At 34.2% G+C, this 21,003-nt stretch overlaps 1 protein-coding gene across 5 annotated transcripts in view; it reads left to right on the top strand.

Annotated features, from left to right (window-relative positions):
- LNPK (lunapark, ER junction formation factor) overlaps positions 1–21,003 on the top strand; it is a 79,109-nt gene that overhangs the window by 12,752 nt on the left and 45,354 nt on the right. For all 5 annotated transcript variants that reach the window (XM_032356010.1, XM_032356013.1, XM_032356008.1 and 2 more), the window contains 2 exons: positions 12,448–12,506; positions 19,895–19,935. In XM_032356010.1, the coding sequence (XP_032211901.1) occupies positions 12,448–12,506; positions 19,895–19,935 (100 nt within the window). The remainder of the gene's footprint in view (positions 1–12,447; positions 12,507–19,894; positions 19,936–21,003) is intronic.

Below are 21,003 nucleotides of genomic sequence, written 5' to 3'. Positions count from 1 at the left end.
AAAACTAAAACAAAAATCCAAGAGTTGAGGGAAGGTCTTTATAGGAAGAGAAAACGAAAATACAAAGGCTCTGCATGAGGTAGGAGAGAGCATGACTAATCTGAGAGTCAGAAAGATCAGTGTATATGGAATGTGTGATGGAGAGAGAGTGAAAGGAGGTGTGCTTGCAGAATCAGAGTATCTGGATCATGGGAGAGTCATGGCCTAGGAGTTTGTATTTCATTTTGGGTGAAATGGGAAGCTTGTAATGGTTTTGGTGGAAGAATGGCATGATGCGATTTAAGTTAAGAGGATCGTGTGTGCTGCCTGTGGAGACTGAGTAGAGGAGGACGGGGCAGAAACAGGGAGATCAGCTAGGAGGCTGCTACAGGAGTTTAAAGGTAAAGATGGATTTCACATCCCAGTAGCAGTGGAGGTGAAAGAGATGCCAGTATTTCAGAAATACAAGTGAGACAACTTGGTGTGAGGAGATGGAAGGTAAGGGAAAAGAAGGAATTGGGTGATATTCAGGTTTTTTTGATTTGATATTTGGCAGGTGTCTGATCTTTCTTAGAGACTGCTGTAGTAAAAAAAAATTTCATTTGCTTAATCTTTAGTACAGGGCATATTTTCAAATTGGAACTGGAGATCACAAAATTTTAGCTTTGTATATAGATAAAAGAGCCAAAAATTGAGTGCATGCATATTACCAAATAAAATCTCTGCCGTTTGCTTTCTCTTTTGGAGTTTTTTGGAATGCACCTTATCCCAGGTGTAACAGTAGATTTTATAATGCTGAGCTCCTTTTCCTTGTTCATTTCTAGTGTTTTATAAAAAGAGGGGAGAAAAATTTAGAAAGGGAATAAATGTGATATTTACTTGACTGAAGCATCCTTAAAAACTTAGAAAAAACCTCAATTGACCTCCATTTCCATATCAAAATTGACTTTTTAAAAAATATTTTATTTATTTATTTGATAGACAGAGATTGTAAGTCGTCAGAGAGGCAGGCAGAGAGAGAGAGAGGAGGAAGCAGGTTCCCTGCTGAGCAGAGAGCTTGATGTGGGGCTCCATCCCAGGACCCTGAGACCATAACCTGAGCTGAAGGCAGAGGCTTTAACCCACTGAGTCACCGAGGTGACCCCAAAATTGATTTTTTGATTATGAAATATTTTTATCTAGTTGCAAAAGAATGTCTTACAGGGAACTTTACTGGGCTAATTCTAATGGCTTTTCACAAACTGATCTACTGGATCTGGTATGCTGCAGAAGACTTTTGGGCAAGTAAATCATATACTAATTGTTTTTAAAAGTAGAAAAACACAATTTCTTTCTTTCTTTTTTTTTTTTTAAGGTAAGACATTGTTCTTTATTTTTTCTTTCTTTGCAAATATACATATATCAACATTCCCTTAGTAAAGGGAGTTTTTGGACCTAGAGTCCTTCCTACAAATAGCAAATATTTATATACACATACATACACATCAATTTCTTTAAAAATGTTTATTATTTCTTCAGGGGTACCTGGGTGGCTCAGTGGGTTAAGCCTCTCTGCCTTCGGCTCAGGTCATGATTCCGGGGTCCTGGGATCAAGCCCCGCATTGGGCTCTCTGCTCAGTGGGGAGCCTGCTTCCCTTCCTTTCTCTCAGCCTGCCTCTCCGCCTACTTGTGATCTCTCTCTGTCAAATAAATAAATAAAAATCTTTAAAAAAAATGTTTATTATTTCTTCAGTTGGATCTTTCTCCTATTTTGAGTATGAGGCTCTTTTAGCCTTACTGTGTCCTCCCTGTTCTGCATCGCCAGCATCTAGTATTTCTTGATTTGTTAAGCTTCAGAGCCATTTCTCACTTTGTCTCATTCACATTTGTGACCTGGTTCTCAACTGCTGCAGCTTCTGTTTCACTGAGCTCTTCACTTTTGGAAGCACAGGCCAGTCATCAAACAAAGAATAGAATTGTCCTCCTGATTGATGACAATCAAAACAGCATGAAATAAAATACAACAATGAGAAAGTAGATGTTGTGGTATGTAGAAAGAAGACTTACCACAGGACATTTTCTTTTGTGTGATCTGTAGCCTTAGCTTATTTCTGGACTTTTTTCTTTGGAAACAAAAATTTTGTGGTCTAGACCAGGGTTTACTTAAAGAAATGGAAGCGGAAAGAGCAGTAAAATGTAGTGTTTTACTTAACACTGTCAATGCTGATTAATAAAGCTTAGAAATCTACCTGATAACTGCAAAAAGTGACTGTTATTTCTGCATTCCAGATTTCCCAAATGCTTTTACTGGACAGAGAAGTCATAGATTCAGTACTGAGCGTATATTATGTAATCATAACTATCTTCAAGTTATCTTTTGTTATACAATATCAATATTCTTTATAAGGTACTTTGATTTTTACTATATCTTCTTTCCTTCATATGGAGGAACTTGGTATGATTCCAACCTATTATTTTTTTGCCTTTCAGATTCAATAATTAACTTACATCTCTGATCAACTATTTTAGTATATTTCAATATATTGAAATATATTTCAACTATTTCAATATATTTCAACTATTACTGAAATAAATTATAATCTAAACGCTGAACCTATTTCATAAGAGTCATTAAGGCTATGGTCCATGGTGAGGGAAGGTTTGGATCATAGTTTAAGTTTTATATTTCTTGATTATGCTGGCAAGTATGCATTACTATGGGAATTGGTTCATTTTCTAAGAGTGAACAGCCATTAAGCTTTGTCTCTTAACCTAACTCTACAAGCAGTCTTAGACTTTACTCCTGGATACTTTATTCTTTTTTTTTTCCCCCCAATTATAGCAGGTTTTTTTTAAATTTTATTTTTTATTTTTTATTTCTATTCAGTGTAACAGTATTCATTGTTTTTGCACCACACCCAGTGCTCCATGCGATACTTTATTCTTACAGATTGTAACTTCCTAGAAATTTCATTCTCTATAAGATCATTATAGAGGCTTATTGGCATAAAACATTGACCTTCCCAGAGCATTTAACCATATTTTCCTTCTGTTTTGTTTGTTTGTTTTCCTAAATTCCTCTTTAAATGGAGTTAGGGAAAGAAAAAGTTCAACAAAGAAACTGAGGAAGGTTGTCTTATCCCTGTTTTTTATGTTTTCTTTTTGTTTGTTTGTTTTCCTACTTGAATTGAAGGCCATTTGAGGATAGGGCTTTGATCTTACACAGCTTTCAATGTCTCCTTTCTGCCCCCCTCAGAACTAACTGGCAAAATATATTTTCTCAATCCATCTAGAAGAGTTGACAGGTATAATTTGACAAACCTTTTGAGGAAAGTTAAACATTTCTTTCATGGCACTCTAATAAGAATACAAAGTATCTGTCATCAACCAAAGTTGGCTCTTAAAGGAGAAGGTATCTGTGAACATCTCTTTGTTATTTACTCAAAGAGAATATTTACTAAGAGGTTTTGGTAGGTAAGAAATCATTTTGCAAGCCATCACTTTTGCAATGTTGATAGATATTTGAATATTGATGGTTATTCACTTAATAGAATTCTATACTGAAAGAATTATTTACTGAGATATAATTAAGAGACAGATCCTATTCTTAGATGGGAAGATTTAGTATTATTTTGAGATCAGTTCTCCCTAGATTAATCTAAAAGTGTGTGTTCACATTAAAAATACCAACAGTACTTCAAAAATCTGGGCACACTTTTTCCATACTTTTTAAAAAAGATTTACTTAGTATTTGAGAGAGAAGGGGGGAGGGGCAGAGGGAGATGGGAGAGAGAGAGAATCAAGCAGACTCCCTGCTGAACATGGAACCCAATGAGGGGCTCAGTCTCAGAACACTGAGATCCTGACCTGAGCTGAAATCCAAGAGTTGGACGCTCAACCGAGTAAGCCACCCAGGTGCCCTTCCATACTTTTTAATGAAAAATAAACACATAAAAATTGTTCTGAAAATTCTAAAAAAGGAGAGGAATAAGGAGCAGAGGTCTGCCAGGCATTAAATACATTATAAAACTTCATTAATTAAAAGTTTGCTATAGAATATAAATAGTGTATAAATTATTTATGCACAGTGCATAAATAAATAGTGTATGAATTAATTAGAAGTTTTCCATAGACCAAAGAGACACAAGAATCCAGAAATAAAGTCTCAAAGGAATTTTTGTATATAATATGTATATAGTATGGTATGATCTATATGGTTTTTATATATGATAAAATGACATTTCAAATCATTGGGGGAAAATGGTGTTGGGTTATACATATATATATGTAAATTAAAGTCAATTAAAGAAAAAAAAGCTTGATTCCTGCCTTGTTCCTTATAAGGAATAAATTATTGTTACTAGTTTGTCTGAATGTGAAGGTAATTCTTCCTAAAACCTTTGATAGTTAAACTGACAAAGTAGTCAACATAGTTATAAATATTGACACATGTATATCTTTTAATTTTTAGCTTTATATATTGCTAAATCTCCTCTAAAAACAGTAAAATGGATGGGGGTGATGTGGTTGTTGAAAAAATAGCACCTGAGTTTGTCAGAAAGTGCTTCATATTTGAAGGTTGATGAAAAACCTTCATGTTTTGGGTGGAGGTTTATGGAATGTTAATCCTTTAGTACAAGTGAGGAAGGTGTGATTATGTTGATTGAATTTTAGATTTTCTGCTATATTTTAACATCTACCATTTTTAATTTTAGTACAGTAAAACACTAAATATTAGGGATTTAAAATATTTACTATAATTAAAATGTAATTTTGTTATATTGAGGTTCCAAGTATTCCCTGTTAGTATACCTTTGTAATTTTATGGTGTAAGTCACTAGATTATGTATAACAGAAATTCATGCTGTACTAATGTTTCAAATAGTATCAATTTCATTCAGAAAAGAAAACTGGGATGATTTGATGAAATAGGTTAAGGGAGAGTTTTTAGTATATTCTAGAACTGATTGTATATTTGAACTTACTGATTTTCCATACTAATTCTGTATTCAACTACAAGAATCATCTCGTTTTTTAAAATTTTGTTTTGTATTTTTTTTTCAAGATTTTAGTTATTTATTTGATAGCAAAATCAGGGTTCCCACTGAGCTGGGAGCCCAGTGTGGGGCTGGATCCCAGGACTCTGGGATCATGACTTGAGCCAAAGGCAGGTGCCCAACCAACTGAGCCATCCAGACACCCCCATCTTGTTTCTAATAAGTTTTTCAGTTGATTTTTTTGAGTTTATAGTTACTGGGGCACCCGGGGTGGCTCATTCAGTTAGGTGTCTGCCATTGGTTTAGTTCATGACGTCAGGGTCCTGGGATCAAGCATTGCGTTGGCTCCTTGCCCAGCTAGCTGGGAGTCTGCTTCTCCCTCTCCCTCTGTACATCACTTGTGCTCTCACTCTTGCACTCGCAAATAAATAAATAAATCTTAAAAAAAGTTTATGAGTATTCAAACATTTGTGAACAGCAATAATTTTACCACCTTTCGTATTTTTTATCTGATTTTTTTTTTCTTTTGGCTTATTTTGTTGGCTAGTACCTTCAGGACAATGTTAAGTTATTGAGAAAATAGTGAACATTCTGAATTTGTTCCTTGGGAATGCTTCTGATGTTTCCCATTATCATGGGAATTATTTTGACTCTTGCATTGGAACATTTTATCATGTTAAGGAATTTTCTATTCAGATTAAGTTTTCTTTTACATCAAGACTAATAAAAAAATATTTAACTATTAGGAAAGCAAAACCTTTATTGGAATAACTAAGACGGATTTCTGAAGTACCTTCCCCCCCTAAACTTTGTTTTAAAAATACAAAAGGATTTCTTTTAATTTAGCCTTAAAGATGAATGCACTACATATGTTCTGCTGCTCAAGTCTTGAAAGAAGTGTGTGTTGTTTGATAGCTCATTTCTCCAGCAGCAATTCTGATAAAAACCAAAAGGAGAACCTGTTGTCTGCAAAAGGGATTACTGCGTTTTATTTTGAAGTAAGGGAGTATATTTCAATTCTTGTAGTTTTCACACTTTGAAAAGTATATATGCTTCTAAAAAATATCAAAGAAAATTTACTGATTTTCTACGGAATACTAGTCACTTTCTCTGCAATTCCTTCCCATGTTCTCTGTTTTCCTGTACATTTTTTTCCGCGTATATCATCTCTGTGCTGCCACTATTTCAGTGGGTTTGTAGTGTAGAACTAGTATGAGAGTTTCCTGTTGTAGCATCCTTGAGTGTTATGAGCAGTATGTCTAAACTCTCCTCTCCCTTCCCTTGATAAGGACAGTGCTCAGTGCCTTTTTTAATGCTTAGATAGTTGTCTGAGTCATAAAAACGAGTCACCACAACATAAAAAGCATATTTTGATTATCTGTTGCTGTAATAAATTGTTCTAGAACTTAGTAACTTAAAACAACAAATGTTTATTATCTCTCACAGTTTCTGAGGGGCAGGAAGGAATGTGGGAGCAACTTAGGTGGTTCTAGCTTAGGGTCTTTATTTATATACAAATTTCAGTTAAGCTGTTGGCTGGAGCTAAGGTTACCTGAAGGCTTAACTAAGGCTGGAGAATTTACTTCTAAGCTCATACATGTAGTTTTTGGCAGGCCTCATCTCTTCACTGGCTCTCTGCCACAGACTTCTGTTTTTTGCCACATGGGCCTTTCCATAGAGTTCCCTCATGTCCTCATGGCATACCAGCTGGCTTCTCTTAGAAGAGAAGAGAGAGAGAAAGATGGTGAGTGGAAGAAGAGGCCTAACATGGAAGCTGCAGTCCTTTATAACCTAATCTTGAAGTGACATACTATTACTTCTGCCATATTCTATTGGTTATACAGACCAACACTGGTAAGAGGACTACACAAAGGTGTAAATATCAGGAGACAGGGGTCACTGGTGACTTGCAAGCTAACTCCCAAGAATAGCAATGATGTATTTTAGAGTGAAGAAATAACATGAATTCAGATTCAATGTCTTCCTGCCTGCCTGCCTGCCTGCTTTCCTTCCTTCCTTCCTTCCTTTCTTCCTTTCTTTCTCCCTCCTCTCTAGAGAGGGAGAGAGCACAACTGCGGCAAAGGCAGGACTGGAGAGGCAGAACGAAAGAGAATCTTTTTTTTTTTTTTAAATTTTAAAAATTCTTCATTTAAATTCAATTTAGTTAACATATAGTCAAATTTTATTAGTTTCAAGGGTAGAATTTAGTGATTCATCAGTTGCATATAATAGCCATTGCTCTTTTACATCAAGTGCCCTACTTAATACCCATCACCCAGTTACCCCATCCCTCCACCAGCCTCCCTTCCAGCAACCCTGTTTGTTTCCTAGAGTTAAGAGTCTCTTATGGTTTGTCGTCTTCTCTGTTTTCATCTTATTTTATTTTCCCTTCTCTTCCCCTATGTTCATCTGCTTTATTTCTTAAATTGTACATATTAGTGAACTCATATGGTATTTGTCTTTCTCGGAATGACTGACTTCTGTAAGCATAATACCCTCTAGTTCCATCGATGTTGTAGCAAAAGGCAAGGTTTCATTCTTTTATATGGCTGAGTGATATTGCATTATGTATAAATATATATTTATATGTAAATATAGGAGTATTACAAATAAATATAAATCTATATAATATAATGTAATATTGCATTATATAAAAATATATTTTTATACAATATAAATATTTTATATATATATATATATATATGCATATATATATATGGCTCTTTCCACAGTTTTGCTCTTGTGGACATTGCTGCTATAAACATTGGGGTACATGTCCCCTTTCTTATAACTATTTTTGTATCCTTTGGATAGATACCTAGTAGTGCAATTGCTGTTTGGTAGGGTAGTTCTATTTTTAATTTTTTGAGAAACCTCCATACTGTTTTTCAGAGTGGCTGTTCTAGTTTGCATTCCTACCAGCAGTGTAGGAGGGTTCCCCTTTCTCCACATCCTTGCCAACATCTGTCATTTCCTGACTTGTTAATTTTAGCCATTCTAACCAGTGTCAGGTAGTAGCTCATTGTGGTTTTGACTTGTATGTCCCTGATGCTGAGTGATGTTGAGCATTTTTTCATGTGTCTGTTTGTCATTTGTATGTCCTTAAAGAAGTGTCTGTTCATGTCTTCTGCCCATTTCTTTTTTTTTAATTTATTTTTTATTTTCAGCATAACAGTATTCATTATTTTTGCACCACACCCAGTGCTCCATGCAATCTGTGCCCTCTATAATACCCACCACCTGGTACCCCGACCTCCCATCCCCCACCCCTTCAAAACCCTCAGATTGTTTTTCAGAGTCCATAGTCTCTCATGGTTCACCTCCCCTTCCAATTTCCCCCAACTCCCGTCTCCTCTCTATCTCTCCTTCTGCCCATTTCTTGACTGGGTTTTTTGTTTGTTTGTTTGTTTTGGGGGTGTTGAGTTTGATAAATTCTTTAAGTATTTTGGATACCAGCCCTTTATCTGATAAGACATTTGCAAATATCTTCTCCCATTCTGTTGGTTATCTTTTGGTTTTGTTGACTATTTCCTTTGCTGTGCAAAAGCTTTTTATTTTGTTAAAGTCCCAGTAGTTCCTTTTTGCCTTTGTTTCCGCTTGCCTTTAGAGACCTGTCCAGCAAGAAGTTTCTGTGGCTGAGAATGAAGAGGTTGCTACCTGTGTTCTCTTTTAGGATTTTGATGGATTTCTGTCTTGTATTTAGGTCTTTCATCCATTTTGAGTTTATTTTTGTGTATGGTTTAAGAAAGTGGTCCAGTTTCATTCTTCTATATGTGGTTCTTCAATTTTCCAAATACCATTTGTTGAAGAGACTGTCCTTTTTCGCATTGGATATTCTTACCTGTTTTGCTGAAGATTAGTTGACCATAGAGTTAAAGGTCCATTTCTGGGTTCTCTGTTCTGTTCCATTGATCTATATGTCTGTTTTTGTGCCAATACCATAGTGTCTTTACTACAAATTTTTAATAGAGCTTGACATCCGGCACTGTTGTGCCACAAGCTTTGTTTTTTCTCTTTCAACATTCCTTTGGCTATTTGAGGTCTTTTCTGGTTCCGTACAAATTTTAGAATTATTTGTTCCAGGTCTGTGAAATATGTTAGTGTTATTTTGATAGGGATTGCATTGAATGTGTAGATTGCTTTGGGTAACATAGACATTTTAACAATATTTGTTCTTCCAATCCATGAACATGGAATGTCTTTCCATTTCTTTGTGTCTTCCTCAATTTCTTTCATAAGTGTTCTATAGTTTTCAGAACACAGATCCTTTACCTCTTTGGCTAGGTTTATTCCTATGTATCTTACGGTTTTTGGTACAATGTAAATGGGATCAATTCCTTGAGTTCTCTTTCTTCTGCTTTATTGCTATGTAGAGAAGTGCAACTGACTTGTGTGGATTGATTTTATATCCTGCAACTTTGCTGAATTCCTGTATCGGTTCTAATAGTTTCTTGGTGGAGTTTTTTGGGTTTTCTACATAGAATATCATATCATCTGCAAAGAGTGAAAGTTTGACTGCTTTGCCAATTTGGATGCCTTTTATTTTTGTTGTCTGATTGTTGAGGCTGGGACTTCCAGTACTATGTTAAACAACAGTGGTGAGAGTGGGCATCCCTGTTGTATTCCTAACCTTAGGGGAAAAGCCCTCAGTTTTCCCTGTTCAAGATGATATTTGCTGGGGTCTTTTGTATATGGCTTTTATGATACTGAGGTATATTACCTCTATCCCTACATGGCAGAGAGTTTTTTCATCAAGAAAAGATGCTTTTTCTGCATCTATTGAGAAGATCATATGGTTCTTGTCCTTTTATTAATGTAGTGTGTCACGTTGATTGATTTGAGGATGATTTGAACCACCCCTGCAGCCCAGGAATAAGCTCCACTTGGTTGTGGTATATAATCATTTCAGTATACTGTTGGATCCTATTAGCTAGTATCTTGGTGAGAATTTTTACATCCATGTTCCTCAGGGATATTGGTTGTAATTCTCCTTTTTAGTGGGGTCTTTGTCTGGTTTTGGGATTAAGATAATGCTGGCCTCATAGAATGAGTTTGGAAGTTGTCGTTCTATTTCTATTTTTTGGAACAGTTTCTGAGGAGTAGGTATTAATTCTTCTTTAAATGTTTGGTAGAATTTCCCTGGGAAGCCACTTGGCCCTAGACTCTTGTTTGTTGGGGATTTGTTTGTTTGTTTGTTTTTAACTAGTTCAGTTTCTTTGCTGGTTATGGATCTTTTCAGGTTTTCTATTTTTTCTCCTCTCAGTTTTGGTAGTTTATATATTTCTAAGACTTTATCCATTTTTTTTTCCAAATTTAATTGCTAATTTATTGGCATATGATTGCACCTAATATTCTCTTGTAATTGTATTTCTTCAGTGTTTCTCTTTTCTTTTTGATGAGTCTGGCTTGTAATTTATCGATCTTACTAAATTCTTCCAAAGATCCAGCTCTCTAGTTTCACTGATCTGTTCTATTGTTTTTTATTTTTAAATTTCTGTATCATTTTTTTTCTGCTGTAATCTTTATTATTTCTCTTCTCCTGCTGGATTTAAGCTTTATTTGCTGCTCTTTTTTGAGTGTAAGGGTAAGTTGTGTATTTGAGATTTGTTTCTTAAGGAAAGCTTGTATTGCTATATACTTCCCTCTTAGGACTACCTTTGCTGCATCCCAGAAGTTTTGAACTGTTGTGTTTTCATTTGTTTCCATGAATTTTATAAATTCTTCATTAATTTCCTGGTTGGCCCACTCATTCTTTAGTAGGATTTTATTTAACTTCCCTTTCAAATTTTTTCTTGTGGTTCAAGTTTTATAGCATTGTGGTCTGAAAATATGCATGACATATGATCTCAGTCTTTTTGTACTGGTTGAGACCCGATTTGTGATGTAGTGTGTGGTCTGTTTTGGAGACTGTTCCCTCTGCATTTGAGAAGAATGTGTATTCTGCTGCTTTAGGTTGTAATGTTCTGAATATATCTGTGAAGTCCTTCTGGTCCAGTGTGTCATTCAAAGCCCTTGTTTCCTTATTGATCTTCTGCTTAGATGATCTGTCCATTGCAGTGAGGGGGAAATTTAAAGTTCCCTACTATTATTGTATTATTATCAATGAGTTTCTTTAATTTTGTTATTAATTGCTTTATATTAACTGCATAAATATTTATAATTATTAGATCTTCTTTTTGGATAGACCCATTTATTATGATATTATAAATATAATAATCTCTTTTTACATTCTTTGGTTTAAGATAATAGTTTGTGTGATACAAGGATGGCTACTCCAGCTTTCTTTTGATGTCCATTAACATGATAAATGGTTCTCTACCCTGTCACTTTCAATCTGGAGGTGTGTGGGTCTAAAATGAGTTTCTTGTAAGCAGTATATTGATGGGTCTTATTTTTTCTTAATCCATTCTGATACCCTCTGTCTTTTGATTAGAGCATTAAGTCCATTTACATTTAGAGTAATTATTGAAAGATATGAATTTAATGCCACCCAGGCACCCCTAAAATGTATTGCTTTTATGAAATTATGAATGATGTTTACATATGTTCCACCATGTTCTTTGGAGAAAGAGGTATTTTGCTATAGTTACATTGAATTTAAGAGATGACCTTAACAAATTTGTGATTAGGATCATTCTTTAATTTACTTTTAATATCATTTGATGTTTTACTAATATAAGTCCCAGAGAATTCTCCTCATAAAATATTTAAAAGGTGGTGTTTAGCTAAGTTTACTTATCAAGTACTTAGTTGAAGATAGGGTTTTTTTCTTCTAGATAGCTTATTTTGTTTAGTAGGGAAGATCCTTCCAATGTTAAATAATAGGGAAGTAGTAGCAACTTGCATTTATTTATTTATTTTTTAAAAGGTTTTTATTCATTTATTTGACAGACAGAGATCACAGGTAGGCAGAGAGGCAGGCAGAGAGAGAGGAGGAAGCAGGCTCCTTGCCAAGCAGAGAGCCGGATGTGGGGCTCAGTCCCTGGACCCTGGGATCATGACCTGAGCTGAAAGCAGAGGCTTTAACCCACTGAGCCACCCAGGTGTCCCGCAACTTACATTTATGCAATGTGCTGGATTTGTAAAATGCTTTTCCCTCAATGCATGGGAATGGACAGATTTTTGGAGTTGATGCTTACTTAGTTAGAGGGGACTGTCTAATTTGTTTTTTGAGGGAAGGTTTCATAGACTCCTTACAGAGTGATGAACACAGTGGTCTCTCCAGAGAAATAAAGTTATGCACACAATGGCAATTTCATAATTCTGGGGAACCCTCAGAAAGTCTGTGGATTTTAGGTTGAGAACTCTTTTGAATGCAGATGTAGACCTCTGATGTTTCTGAAAGAAAGGAGTACTTTCTGATTTTCAAAATATAAAGGGAAGCACTGTACTGAATTCTAAGTGGAAATGTGTATTTGTTTTCATTTTATATGTCTTCTAATTCACTTATCCTAATAATGGTTTTTGTTTCTGAATTTTGCTTCCTCTGTAGCATCTGGAGCATAAGAACAGTGCTTATTTTCTTCTTTTCCAAGAGAACAGAAAGAAATAGTAAGTTTAATTTCTAAATTCTTATAAATACATTTAAAAAAACACCTTCTGATAGTGCATTGGTTTGTAACTGAATGGTAGATTGTGAAACAGGATATTGAAATGAAAATCTTGTAAATATTGAAGGGTTGTTTACTATCAAGTATTTTGAATAATCAAGAGGATTCTCTTTGTGTTATTTTTGTCTTGTTCCTTTAGATTTTTTTACACAAAATAACTAATTTCATTAATTCATCTCTTAAATTGAGAGAAATTATTTGTTAATCTTTATGCAAAACTTACATTATTATAGAGTAGAATATACTTAGACATCTTTTGATTTGTACTATTAATTGTACCATTCTCTTTAACCTCATAGCTCCTAGGCTTTTGTTTTTATGGAAATATGTAAATTGTGATAATATTTCCTTCTGTATTCTGTGTATGTATAGATTTTAAAGATTTTCAGGTCTTAAAAGTATGAGTTATAATTTAACAAAGGTATATAAATTTTATTTAAATGAACTTTATATGTGACTTCTTTATTCTTTTCTTGTTTAACTTTTCACTGTGGAAAATTTCATATACAAAATTACATACACAAAAGCAGGTTGTAAATAGTATAAGTCCTCATATACCTATCACACAACATAAACAACCATCAACTCCTGGTTAGTCTTGTTTAATTTTTAACTCTATCTACTTATCTACCCACTCTACTATTTTGAAGTATATCCTAGTTATATCTATCCATGACAGATGTTTAAAAAAATAAATTATATAGTATACTATCATTAATGTAATACAATACATTATCCTATCTGAAAAGGAATTCTTAATATCATAAAATGTACGTATTTTGTTTGTTTAATTCAAGATCCAAGTACGGTTCATACAGATACATGACTTTCAAACTGCCCCCCTGAGTTACGGCTTCTCTCCAACTTGGTTTAGGCTCACTGGGCTAGCCCAGTGACCATTCCTTGCAGATACCCTTGATTCCTTTGCCCCTCTTTTGCATCCTACTTGTCTGGCAAAAACTGTACCTTCTTTAAATACGATTATGTGCTTAATCTGTGACTGGCAAGACTCTATCCTGGTTAAAACTTTCATAAGCTTGATCTGTCCCTGCATCAGAAAAGCTAAATTTAGAAGAGGAAAATCATACAGCATACTGACCAGACTTATTTTTTTTTTAAAGGTTATTTATTTATTTATTTGAGAGAGAGAACATGAGTTGGGCTGCGGAGGAGCAATGGGAGAGGGAGAAGCAGAGTCCCTGCTGATCAGGGATCCTGATGTGGGGCTTAATTCCAGGACCCTGGGATCATGACCAGAGCCAAAGGCAGATGCTTAACAGACTGAGCCATCTAGGTGCCCCTGACCAGACTTATTTTAAATCTATATTGTAAATATTAAAGGTATACTCAGTACTGTTGCACAGTCCTATTTCATAGTTTCTTAGAAAATTCACTTTTTTCTCTTTAAGAGTATTTTTTGAGTTGGTATTTCTCTTCAAATAACTAATACCTGCCTTCCTGCAAATAAACAAAAACCAAACCAAAATAAAACCAACCAATCAACCAACCAAATAAAAATTCAAAATTCATAAAACAAGCAAAACCCCACAAAAATCTACCTGGTCACTCTCATGTGTGAGTCTCACTTTATGGAGAAAATAGATATAAACAGATGAGAACTACCTCCACCACCAAATATATCAAGTTAGCTCCATCTGTTACTCAGTATGTTGGCATCCTTCTGTGGTAGTCTGGAAGACTGACCTTGATTCCATCTATTATGCTTTGGATTTTGGATATTCTGGCCATTTCAAGAACATTGTTCTTGCAGTTATCTCTTCCTGCCATTATCCTCTTTTGTATTAGCTATTTCTATTTGATTGTCTCTATTGGTATATAATCTCCCTTCCATATAAACAGCTGGGGGGAAATCCCTGTCCTGACTCCATATTCCCTTTAATCTACCATGAGTTTCTCTCTCCCCTTCAAAGTCCTGTCATCTCTACCTCCAACATTATTTCAGATCTGACCACTTCTAACCTGCTTTACTATTACTACTGTTCTAATTCAGGTGATCATCATCTCCTACTTATACTAGGAGTGGCTTCCTAAATAGTCTATTTTTGAGGTATATTTAGTCGTGTCTTTTCTGTTTCAGATTCTCTGTTGATTTCCTGTGGCAACTAGAGTAAATCTGAATTATTTTATCCTACTTTCTGGCTTATGCCCATTCTCTAACTTCATCTCTTTCTACTCTACATTTTTTGCTTTTGCTCCAGCCACATTGGCTGTCTTTTTGTCCTACAGATAAGTTTTAATTCTCTGAACATCAGTTTCCTAATTTGTAAAGTGGAAACCTATATTATCATCATCATAAACATAAAATGTTTAGGATGGATTATTATGAGTATTAAGTGAAACTGTATGCCAAAATATATAAAAATTGCGAAGTATTAATATACATATGGGCTGATGGTGCTGATTTTTCTTTTCTGTACCTTATTCTTTTTTATTTTTCTTGTTTTTTAAATTTTTCTTGTCTTATTTAATGGGTTAGGACTCAGTATAATAGTGAATTGAAGTGGGAAAGCAGACTCCTTTTCTAGTTTCCGATACTCAGTGAAAAAGCTTTTACTTTTTATTATTAAGTATTATGTTTGCTGTGGTTTTAAAAAATATTGATACTAAATATCAGTATTTTTCAAATATCAAATATCAAAAAGGAAAATAAACATATGATGTTGTTTCCCGTGATATTTGATAGTATGGTAAATACCAGGAGGACAGGAATAAGTTTAAAACAAATATGCTCTCTGACCTCATAGAACTAACAAAATAGTAGAAAATATAAGAAAACTTATTTTAAAAGAGTGATTGGAAACACTTTTCTAAGGAAATTAAATGTATGAATATTTTAACTTAGAAATAGGCACATCAGGACATGGTTATTATATAAAGGCGTTGCGTTAAAAATTTACTTCAGGGATCCTTTTATTTAAAAAAATCTAATTCATTTGAATTGGTATTACATGTACATTTAAAATAGACATCAGAAAAGATTATCTTAATGTCCTACAAATATATTTTTTTAGCATCAAGTCAGCCTGAAGCTATTGATTGTGTCCTTGTTTTTTGTTCTGTTTTAGTTTTATTTCCTTTGTTTTTTGCTTTGGACATAATATAGATTAAGGGTTCGCAAACTATAGCCTGTGGGCCAAGTCTTGCCCACTACCTTGTACAGGTCATGATTTAAGAATGACTTTTAGGGATGCCTGGGTGGCTTAGTTGGTTAAGTGGCTGCCTTTGGTTCAGGGTCCTGGGATTGAACCCTGTGTCAGGCTTCCTCCTCCCCAACGAGCTTTGCTTCTCTCTCTGCCCCTCCCCCTGCTTGTGCATTTGTGCTCTCTTTCTCTCTCTGTCAAATAAATAAATAAAATCCTAAAGAAAAGAATGATTTTTACATTTTCAAATCATTGAATAAATTCAAAAGAATATTTTGTGACATTACATTTATATGAAATTCAGATTTCTGTTTTTACTGGATCAAAACACTGCCCATTCATTTAAATGTTGTCTGTAGCTGCTTTCATCCTACAGTGGCAGAGTTAAGTACTTGTAGCAAACTATGTGGTGCTCTCATCTCAACACTTGAGACTGTTGGAGAATGTACGACAAATGATACAAATTTATAAGTTGACATTTCATGTGCCATGTGCCGTATGTATTGTGACAATTTTTTTTTTTTAATTATCAATGCATACTCAACATGTAAAAACAACAAAAGAAGAGAAGATTGGACTTTGAATGTTGCATTTTTAGGGCATAGTGGACTATGCTAAAAGAATACAAATATACATTGACATTACCATATTACCGTGAGTACTTAACTCATGATACTCCCAACTCACAGAAAAGCAATGGTCAGAAAAAGTAAAACATTTAAAATGGAATATCTCATCATAGCTGAATTTCTTCATAAAAATTAAAAGTGAAAATGGAGCTTCAATGCAGTAAGTTTCTGAGTGGCTTATTAGTGAAGCAGGGAAAGCCATTTATTTACCAGTGGTGAATTAATTGAATTGTGTTTGATTGCAGCAGCTGAACAGAATTGTTCAGAGAAGCTATACTTGCTTAGTTAGTAAGTAGCCTTTTGGCATGAACAATTTGAAGAACTGAGAATATTGGAAGCAAGATAGTTAATTTAAAAACATGGTAAATGATTCCAAGTGATCTTCCTTGACTCTGATACTCCTCAATTGTAGTTTATTTGAGGAATCAATTTTGAGTTTGCAGTTACTGAATTAACTTCTACATAAAATCTCTATAAAACAACTCTAGGACAGAATATCTTCAAAGTTGAAAAAACACCAGTTCAGTACAACCTGAAGTAGAATCTGCTAAGGTGTGTTATAAATATTGGTGGTAAAATATTTCCAAAGAAGATATACACATGGCCAACAGACACATGAAAAGGTACTCAATATCATCAATCATCAGGGAAGTACCAATCAAAACTACAATGAAATACCATCCCACACCTGTTAGAAAGGCTAAAATCAAAAAGATAAACAAGTTTCAGTGAGAAAGAAACCCTTGTGCACTGTTGGTAGGGAAGTAAATTGGTACAGCCGTTGTGGTACTACAGCCGTTGTGGGGAATAATTTGGAGGTTTCTCAAAAAATTAAAAAGAGAAATACCATATGATCCAATAATTCAACTAGTGGGTATTTACCCAGAAAAAATGAAAACAAAACAAAACAAAAAACAGACTGGAAAAGATGTATGCATCCCTATGTTTATTGCAGCATTGTTTACAATAATCACAGAAGTAACCAAAGTGCCTATTGATAGACAAATGGATAAGGAACATGTTCTGTGTATATATCATATACTATGGAATATTACACAGCCATAAAAAAGATGAGACTGCCATTTGAGACAACATGGATAGACCTAGAAGGTATTATGTGAAGTGAAATAAGTCAGACTGAGAAAGACAACATATGATTCTACTCATAAATGGACTCTAAAAAAAAAACAAAAAAAAACAAAAAGCAGAATCAGACCTGTAAATAACAGAGAATAAACTGATGATTGACAGAGGAGAGGGGGAGTGGGAGATTGAGCAAAATGGTAAAGGGGGGAGGGAGATATAGGCCTCAAGTTATGCAATGAGTAGGTCATGGGAATAAAAGGCACAGCATAAGAAATACAGTCAGTGGTACTGTAATAGTGATGTAACAGGACAGATGGTAGCTACACTTGTGAACATCGCATAATGTATAAACTTGTCAAATCACTAAGTTGTATATCTGAAACTCATGTAGCATTGTGTGTCAACTATATTAAAAAAGTGTGGGAAGCAGAAAAAGGCTTATTTGGATTAATGTACAAACTTGTGAAATTGTAAGGTGTTTAAATTTTGTGGTTACTCATTGTGTTATGTGACAGCGGGTACTTTGCCAAGCATAATTGAACCTACCATGTGTTATTAAATTAGTAGTGTCAATGGGAACTTCATTTACACTCATGAACTTAACCATTGTCAATTATGTGAACTTTAATCAGAAATAGAAGCTGAGGGCGCCTGGGTGGCTCAGTGGGTTGGGCCGCTGCCTTCGGCTCGGGTCATGATCTCAGGGTCCTGGGATCGAGTCCCGCATCAGGCTCTCTGCTCAGCAGGGAGCCTGCTTCCCTCTCTCTCTCTCTCTGCCTGCCTCTCTGTCTGCTTGTGATCTCTGTCTGTCAAATCAACAAATAAAATCTTAAAAAAAAAAAAAAAAAGAAATAGAAGCTGACTATCATAACCTGCCCAGCCCCACAGCAGTTTGATGGCTCAGCAGTGGTAAAGTTTTATTGTGAAATTTTGAGCTCAGGGCCTAGAGTGTAATATTTCTGCATGCAAAGAATCACCTTCAACCACTGTGATTGAATGCTGACTGGCTTTGGAAAATTAGCTTTTGCTGCAGAGTTGATAATGGTTCTTAATGAATTCAGCCTAAGATTGCAAGACAAAACAGTCCTTATGTGCAAAACCTATACGCTATAAAGTCATTTTGGAAACAAATATCATTGTAATAACACAAAGTAATTTTCTAAAAAGATTGTGAAAAGTTAAAACAAGAAGCACAATCTCCATTCCCCCAGAAATTTGTATCAAGTATATGATCTGAGCTCAAACAATTGTTCCAACAGTGTTTTTCACACTTGATCTTGGCCAAAAGAAAAGCAATCCAGCAGTGATTTTCAGACTTCAAGAAGTGCAAATGAAGTTTCCATATTGCAGAATCCACTTAACTGTACAATTGAGGGGCTTCCACTTATTTTCAATTGGAAGTGTTTAATTTCCAATGTAATGATAAGAAAAGGCAAATATCAATAGAAGAATTAAAGAATTCTATAAATGCTTTCCAAACAATGAATATCCTCAGTTAAAATCATGTGCTTGTCATTTGATTTCAGTATTTAGCAGTACCTATACATGTGAAAAAACATTTTCAAAAGTCAAATGTGTAAAATCTCATGACAGATGAACATTAAGGTATTAATATTTGCAGTCGGTTTTGATGATAGGGAAGAGCAACTTTGAACCTCATTTAAGTGAAATGTTATCTATTCACCCAAAAGAAAATAATTTTATTCTTTTCAGTGATAGACCTATGTTACAAAAAATTGAACTTAATTATTATTATATTTGATTTTGTCAGTAAAGATTTATGGAAATTTGTTCATTCTTTTGCTTTAAAAGTACTTATTCGATTTTGCCTTTTGGCCAAAATTCCAGTATTTACTGTCTGGCCCTTTATGGAAAAAATTTTCTGACTTCTCGATTAAGGAATAAATATTTCATTGCTCTTCTCTAACTATAGATGACTACTCTCTTTTCACATGTTAGCAGACTTTTTTTTCCTTTTAATAGTAAGTGGGCTAACACATTAAAAACTAAATATTGAAAAATTACAGTAAAATCTTTGTATAAGTTTGTCTTTGGATTTTTACATAAATAGTATACTTTGATTTGGGTATTCAGATGTTTGCTATCCTGGAACTTTAATGAAGAAATAGTAATTTTATTTTTAAATTTAATTAAAAATTATTAATTACTTAAATTCTATTTGATAAAATGTTTAGGTCTTTTTAAATTTTGAAAGGTGTTTTATTCTATGTAAAGTCAACTTTTTGCTACTTAGCTTTGTAATATATAGGCAACAGTATGAAATATATATGTGTGAAGATTGAGATAATTTTTATCTGTACACATCAGTGAGAAATTCTAAAATAAGACAGTTTCCTTGTGGTTGCTTAATATATATCTTTTGGCATACTGTTTTTAAGATATCTAAGTATCTTAATATCTGATTTAGCTTTGATTTAAATCTTGTTTTCTAGATGAAGCATTGGATGATTTAAAATCCCAGAAGAAGAAAATAGTAAGTTAACTTATGTAAAATTAATTTATGTAAAACAAATACATTAAGAACTGAATAAACAGTGTTTATCTGTTAATACGTTATGACCATCCAAGTAACAAGTATGGATAGCATTTTAATGATGAAGCTAAATTATGAATATTTTTGCTAATTAGTTATGATTGACAGGAAAAAGTAGTTATGTGGACTTTTTTTTGAGTCTGGGAATCTATGCAGTTGTAAGCTGAGAAGCAAGTAAATGAATCATTGGAAGGTTAAATGAGGCAGAGGGGTAAAAAGGTGGGTATCCAAATTGATTATTAGGGTTAAAAAAGGATCAAACATCTACATATGTAACTTCTCAGGTTTTCTGGACAGAATAAGGCTAGGTAAGGCTAGGAGAGAGGGGGATCAAGAAGATTGGTTGTAAAAGTCAAATTTAACATGAAAAGGCTGAAGAAAGGGGGAAAGAAAGAATTTTTTTTCTTTCATTTTTTATCAGCAGCTCTGATCACATGGGTATCTCTTGTGGGGCCAGTTAAATGTTTGGAAAGGGGGCCAAGCATAAGAGAAGAAGGGCCCTAGCTATTTATAGGGCATTATCATACCCTCTAATAAGTGAATTGAACTTGGTGTTTGACTTGAATTTACATATGCCTTTTTATATAATTATTTTTGAAGTATGAAAATGATAATTGGTAACAGTGGCTTGTTATGTAGAAACTTAATGAAATTTAATCAGATGCATATGATCAGTGTATTTTAGTGTAACATGTAATAAGTAACGATTATGAAACTAATAAACATTATGAAAGTTAAGATTAGTGTAAAAATTGTTCTGTGAGGGCACAGGGCTGGCTTGGTTGATAGAGCATGCAACTCTTGATCTTGAGGCTGTGAGTTCAACCCCCACATTAGGCCTAGAGCTTACTTAAAAAAAATTGTTTTTGAATTGGTAATAAAAGACACTGGTCTTGAGAGTTTAAGTGCTTGAAAAATAAAAAAACTTTAATTGTGAAAGGATTTATTTGTTTGAGCTTCTTCGGTATTCTGTGATTTACCAACATTGCATTGACATTTTTAATGGTC

This window comes from Mustela erminea, chromosome 8 (genome assembly GCF_009829155.1).
Source record: "Mustela erminea isolate mMusErm1 chromosome 8, mMusErm1.Pri, whole genome shotgun sequence".
In the NCBI taxonomy this organism is placed as follows: domain Eukaryota; kingdom Metazoa; phylum Chordata; class Mammalia; order Carnivora; family Mustelidae; genus Mustela; species Mustela erminea.
Note: the sequence above shows the minus strand (reverse complement) of the source record. Positions and strands in the feature narration are given on the sequence as shown.